Source organism: Tupaia chinensis, unplaced genomic scaffold, assembly GCF_000334495.1.
Source record: "Tupaia chinensis unplaced genomic scaffold, TupChi_1.0 Scaffold000024_1, whole genome shotgun sequence".
Lineage (NCBI taxonomy): Eukaryota > Metazoa > Chordata > Mammalia > Scandentia > Tupaiidae > Tupaia > Tupaia belangeri.
The window spans coordinates 1,102,891-1,109,339 of record NW_006159454.1 but is presented as its reverse complement, the minus strand read 5'-3'; the positions used below and the strand labels follow the sequence as shown (position 1 = coordinate 1,109,339).

Below are 6,449 nucleotides of genomic sequence, written 5' to 3'. Positions count from 1 at the left end.
GGGTAACCGGGCTGCAGCCGGCCCCCACGCAGCCGCCACACGAAGCCCGCCTTGAAGAAGAAGAGCTCGCCGCGGATGGTGGAGACAGCGTCAAAGGAAGCCTCGCAGGCATCGGGAGGAGCTTCCGGCTGCAGTGGGAGAGGGGCCAGAAAGAAGCCCAGGCTGGAGTCACAGAGGCCAGCAGCCGGGGAGGGCTGGGGACAAGGCCTCACCTCCAGCGGTGCAATCTCGTTGGTGTCCATCCCAGCCCGGGGGCTCGAGACCGGGGCCTCGGAAGTGGGGGCTGTCCGGGGCTGGCCGTAGAGGTGCTGGATTCCCCTGCGGTCGTCCGGGCTGAGACTCAGTGGGTAGCGGAAGTTGTAGAAAGGGGACATGAGCGCCTTCGCTGCCGTGGTGTGCTGCAGCCCCAGCACGTGGCCGAATTCGTGGGCTGCCACCTGCAGCAGGTCCGTGCCTGGGAAAGGAAGGGGGATCAGCACTTCCAGACCCCACCACTTCCAGACCCCAGTGTGGGGACCTGGGCAAATCCCCATTCTCTCTACCCTTCAGCTTCCCCATCTGGAATGTGAGTCCCCAGCCTGTACCCTGGTTGTCCCCAATAGTCCAGGTCTCGTCATAGTCGAAGTGGACGTCGCCTTCTCGGTGAGTCTTGGGGAAGAAGGCGTGGGCCAGGATGCCCCCAGGCCCGTCAAACGGCAGGTTGTCCCCATGCCAGTACCTGTGGGCAGGCGGGGACAGAGTCAGTGAACGAGCGGGGGCCGCGGGGCTCGTTCCCGGAGGGGCCCAGAGCACTTGACCTGGTGAAGTCGATCATGATGTCAGCTCGGCCCTCGTGCACCTCGGTGAAGGTGAGTGGCGTCACCTCGCTCCATACCCGTAGGGCCTCTGCCACCGTCTGCCGCACCTGCTCCCGCACCAGCTGCCACGGGAACCGGAGGATCCTGGGGGGAGGTTCAGGGGCCTGAGCCTTGTGGGAGGGACAGGCCCTGATGGCTGAGGGGCCAGAAGTTGTCCCCGGGTGCTCTGTGGTTGAGTATGCGAGGGACACAGGCCAGGTGACTTCTGGGTCTCAGGGGTAGCACCCGGGCCTCCTTGGTCCCAGGGGCCTAGGAGTTGGTATGTGGGTTTGTTTTTTTATATATATACTTGTAGGTTTGTACAAGGGATCTTCAAAAAGTTCATGGGGGTACCAGCAGATGGTATAATGGTTATGTCTCTTGGACTCCCACATGACTGACCATGGTTCGAGTCCTAGACTCGGTGGTCACACCAGGGGACCAGCTGGTGGCGTAGGGGTTAAGGCACTGGACACTCCCACATGGCCAACCATGGTTCGAGTTCCAGACCTGGTGGCTTGCGCTCTCTCTCTGTATGTGTGGTGTGTATGTGTCTTGCTCTGGTCAAATTAAAAGGAAATAAGTGAATGAATAAATAAAATTAAATAATTCTTAAAAAAAAAAAAAACCCTCACACCAGCACATGTGCACATGTGCCCAAAATCCAGAGAGGAGAAGGGATTGCAGTTGTGGCATGGCTATCCTTCCTAGGGGAGATCCCCATAACTTCCTAGGGGAGTTATTCCCTCTCTCTGCCTCTTTCTGAGAAGTGTACACACGCTATGGCAGCAAAAAAAAAAAAAACCCAAAAAACAAATAAGCAAACAAAGATTAAGTGTGTGAAGTTGCCAAGTATAAGAAAATTTGGAAAGGGGCCAGCAGGTGGCAGGTGGTTAAGGCACTGAATTCTCAAATGGCCAACAACAGTTCAAACCCAGTGGCTTGAAAATCATACCAGGTACATATGCATGTGCCAAAATCCAAAGAAGGGAATGGAAGAAAAGGGATTAAGGCATGGCCATCCCCCCAAGCGGTAATTTCTTATTTTCCCATTGTCTCTCTCTGTCCCTATGACAAATATATAGAAAAAGAAAAAAGAAAATCTGAAAAAATGGTTATTGTGGCAAATTGGCAAGAATATCTATAAATATTAAATTCATATTAAGAACAAAATAAAACCACTGTGTTCAAACAAAATTCTGTAGGCCTAATGAATCTCTTGGGGACGACCTCTGGAGTCCCCTAACTTCTAAATCCCATATACGTACACTGCGTAATTACAATTCTAACAGCATGTGGAACTTAAAGACACTGTAATCATTTAAATAGGACAATTAAAATAATGTAATGTCTTGGGGCCAGCAAGTGGTGTGATGGTTAAAGTGCTGGATTTCCACATGGCCAACACATTGAGTCCCAAGGAGATGGCCATGTTGCAATCCCTTCTCCATTTTCCTTTCAGGATTTTAGAAATGCATGAGTGATGAAGAATATCAGTGAAAGAAAATACAGTAGGGCCAACCCTGTGGCCTACTGGTTAAGAAAGCTAGATTCCATACAGACAACTGCATGGTTCGAATCTTGGCCCCACTGGCTTAAAACACATGTCAGGCACATATGCATGTAGGCCTAAGACCCCAACAGGATGGACTAATGGAGAAGGGTTGTAGTGTGACCATGCCCCACTGAGCGGTCCTTTCTCCCTCTCCCTCTCTGTCTGGTGAGTGCATACACCTTCTGACAAATTTGGAAAAGGAGAAGAGAAGGTAGGAGGGGGAGGGGAAAAGAAAAAGGAAAGAAAACATAGCCCCCGGGCCCGTCAAACGGCAGGTTGTCCCCATGCCAGTACCTGTGGGCAGGCGGGGACAGAGTCAGTGAACGAGCGGGGGCCGCGGGGCTCGTTCCTGGAGGGGCCCAGAGCACTTGACCTGGTGAAGTCGATCATGATGTCAGCTCGGCCCTCGTGCACCTCGGTGAAGGTGAGTGGCGTCACCTCGCTCCATACCCGTAGGGCCTCTGCCACCGTCTGCCGCACCTGCTCCCGCACCAGCTGCCACGGGAACCGGAGGATCCTGGGGGGAGGTTCAGGGGCCTGAGCCTTGTGGGAGGGACAGGCCCTGATGGCTGAGGGGCCAGAAGTTGTCCCCGGGTGCTCTGTGGTTGAGTATGCGAGGGACACAGGCCAGGTGACTTCTGGGTCTCAGGGGTAGCACCCGGGCCTCCTTGGTCCCAGGGGCCTAGGAGTTGGTATGTGGGTTTGTTTTTTTATATATATACTTGTAGGTTTGTACAAGGGATCTTCAAAAAGTTCATGGGGGTACCAGCAGATGGTATAATGGTTATGTCTCTTGGACTCCCACATGACTGACCATGGTTCGAGTCCTAGACTCGGTGGTCACACCAGGGGACCAGCTGGTGGCGTAGGGGTTAAGGCACTGGACACTCCCACATGGCCAACCATGGTTCGAGTTCCAGACCTGGTGGCTTGCGCTCTCTCTCTGTATGTGTGGTGTGTATGTGTCTTGCTCTGGTCAAATTAAAAGGAAATAAGTGAATGAATAAATAAAATTAAATAATTCTTAAAAAAAAAAAAAACCCTCACAACAGCACATGTGCACATGTGCCCAAAATCCAGAGAGGAGAAGGGATTGCAGCATGGCCATTCCCCCTGGGGGGTGATTTGTTGCTTTCTGTCTCTCTGGTACCCTATAGCAAAATCTCTACCCACCCCCCCAAAAAAAGTTCATGGGAAATGTGATTGATGGATTTCAATCTTTTTTGCACCCAGATAAACCTGTATTTTGATTTCATTTTTCCACAAGCCCTTTGAAGTCCCCTCGTATGTACCTATACGGTGTCCACATCTGGTGGGAAGAGCACAGAAGGCCGGGAGTCCTGAGACCCACGTTCCAGACCTGACAGCACACTCACTGAGACCTCGGCCCCTAGTGCCACCTCTCGGCTTCCAGTTCCAGAAAATCCCTGAGGCTCTGAGTCTCTCTAGGGCTAAGTGGCACCTCCCCCAGGCTGAGCCCACAGCATGTGCAAGCCTCTGCTTCCATACCACAGTCCGGAGGCCTCCCAGGTCAGCGGGTAAGGGACCCAGTGTTACTGACCCCCTTCGCCGCTGAGCCCTTTTGCGGAAGGCCTGAGTCATGCACGACAGTAGATCCGTCATGACACGGCTAATGCCCGTGTCCCCGAGGACCACGCTGTGTCCATCTCATTCAGGAGTTCTTGGCAGGTCCCCAGTAAATGTCACCTGGGTGGCTGAACACCCAACCCCAGGCACACGCTGAGGTTTGGGGTGACACAGAGGCATCGTCCCACAGCTGAAGAAGGGCATCAGTAGGTGCACGGGGCAGGGGTGGGGGTCGCCTGGGTGTTTCGGAGCCGAGGTTTCAGGGTGTTGAGCCCCTGATGGCTCGGAGTGTCAGTGGGCACACAGGGCTGTCGCCGTGTAAGTCTAGCCCTGGTGTGTGTGTCTCGAGCAGATCCGAAGGTGGCACGATCAACGGACACAGGGCAGAGCCCCCCCACCCCTGTTCTGCTCGGGTGGGCCCTGCCCCTACCTGTAGGTGAGGTCTGTCTTCTCCCAGCGCCCGCCAGATAGCACGAACCGCTTCTGTCGGTTGTGGGCGGGGTCAGGCACACCGCAGCGGGGAGGTCTGGGGCCCCTGGCAGGTTGAGGGGCCTCCCGGGTGCCAGGGGCAGGAGCCAGGCTACTGGGTTGAGCCGCGTGCTGGGGCTGTGAGCCCTTTGTCACAGGGTGGCGGTCGTGGGCATCCTGGGGGCAGGAGAGAGGGTGCCAGGGCCTGGTCAGACCTCAGGCCCTAGGCCGTGGTGAGAGGTGCAGACAGTGAGCGTGCTGCCATGCACCCTAAGCCCACCGTGTTGAGGTGGGAGTGGGTGGGAGGGAAAGGGCACACCCCCCTATGCACAGCAGGGCCCTTGGCCACGGGCTGACTGTGTCCGGACACCTTGCTCCAAGGCATCAGGCTGGCTCCCTGTCCCCTCCTGAAGGGCTCTGGGTCACCTGTCACCTACTGCAGCCGCTCAGGTCTATGAGGTCTGGGTGGGGTGCAGTGGGACTGGGGGACTGGGAGGCCGTGAGTCCCTGACCGCACTCTCCACACGTGCCAGGAACAGATCCAGAAAAGCTCCCGAGGAAAATCAGGCAGGCTCTTTCTGCCCCCCCTTACCGTCCCCAGCAAACTGTTCCCACTTCCACTCAGATCAGACACGGGGCCTGCCCCGGCTCTGTTAGCAGCTATGTCAGCTAACTGTGCCAACTTGCCTCCCCACCTGCTTTGCTCGGCTGGCAAATGAGGACGAGGGGAGGACGGGACAAGGCGATTCTGCAGCTTCGGCACTGGCCCAGGTCCTGTAACGTGGGACCAGTTTCTAGCAGAGGGGGTTCAGCTCACACCCAGCTGAGCACACCGGCCCGCAGTAGAGCTGGGCTGTAATCAGCCTCCCTGCTTCACACAGCAAGGTGGGAACAGCCAGTTACTGGAGGCCCAGCCCCTCCAGAAGAAGCCCTAGGACTGAGGCTGACAGCAACACTAACCTGGCTGCATCCTCCCACCCTCTGTAAGTCCCCAGGACAAAAGTCACTGTTCTACATGAGAAAAGCAAAGGGGGCCAGCAGGTGGCATAGTGGTTAAAGGCGTTAACTCCCACATAGCTGACCTTGGTTCAAGTCCTAAACCTGGCATCTCTCTCTCTCTCTCTCTCTCTTTCTCTGTGTCTTGCTCTGATCAAATCTAAAAAAATAAGGATAAATAAAATAATAGAAATAATGATTTCTTTAAAAGAATTATTTTATTTAACTTTATTTATTTCAATTTGACCAGAGAGGGACAAAGTGAGAAAGAGAGAGAGAGAGAGAAGGAAAACGATAAAGCAAGCCACCAGGTCCGGAACCCAAATCATGGGAGGCCATGCGTCCTTAACCACCATGCCACCTGCCGGCCCCAGGAAATAATTATTTTTGGAAAAAGAGAGGCTGGGAGACCCTGGGAGGTTACCCACCAAGGGCGGGGCAGAGCCAGGCCAAGTGCAGGGTCGGACTCTGGACACCGCCCAGAAGCCAAGTCTCCTTCCCACGCCAGAGGTGTGGGACAGAGCTGTGCTGTCTGCCGAGAGACTCAGCGCCCATGTAGTCAGGTGTCAGCACCCCACAGCTGTATTCAGGGCAAGATTCAGGCCCCAAAGTCCCCCTCAACCTCAGCCTCTGGCTGCTCTCCCGGCCCCAGGCACCCAAGACTAACTAGCTCCCAATCCTAGAGCCAGAGACTCAGCTTCCCAGAAAACCGCAGGAGAGGACCTTCTAAACCAGGGAGCTACGGTGCTCCCCAGGCTGTGAGGTCCGGGCTAGTCTGCCACCCCCACGCGCCCGGTTCAGAGGTTGCTCACTGCAAGGTTCCCTGGGTCGGGTTAACCTGATAATAAGTACTCATTGGGGGGACCAGCAGTTGGCGTAATGGCTACGTCGCTGCACTCCCATGTAGTCTACCACAGTTCGAGTCCCGGATCCGGTGGCTTAAACTCACGCTGGGTGCATGTGTGTGTGCCCAAGATCCCGAGAGGAGAATGGAGGAGAAGGGATTG

The 6,449-nt window shown here is 55.2% G+C and overlaps 1 protein-coding gene across 1 annotated transcript in view; it reads right to left on the bottom strand.

Moving 5' to 3' along the window:
• Positions 1-5,416, bottom strand: part of MMP11 (matrix metallopeptidase 11) — a 9,407-nt gene extending 3,991 nt beyond the window's left edge. The window contains exons 1-7 of the mRNA XM_014586760.1: positions 5,407-5,416; positions 5,142-5,220; positions 4,409-4,651; positions 2,765-2,908; positions 585-718; positions 213-454; positions 4-128 (exon numbers count right to left, since the gene is read on the bottom strand). Coding sequence (XP_014442246.1) covers positions 4-128; positions 213-454; positions 585-718; positions 2,765-2,908; positions 4,409-4,651; positions 5,142-5,220; positions 5,407-5,416 — 977 coding nt within the window. The remainder of the gene's footprint in view (positions 1-3; positions 129-212; positions 455-584; positions 719-2,764; positions 2,909-4,408; positions 4,652-5,141; positions 5,221-5,406) is intronic.
• Positions 5,417-6,449: the final 1,033 nt, after the last annotated feature.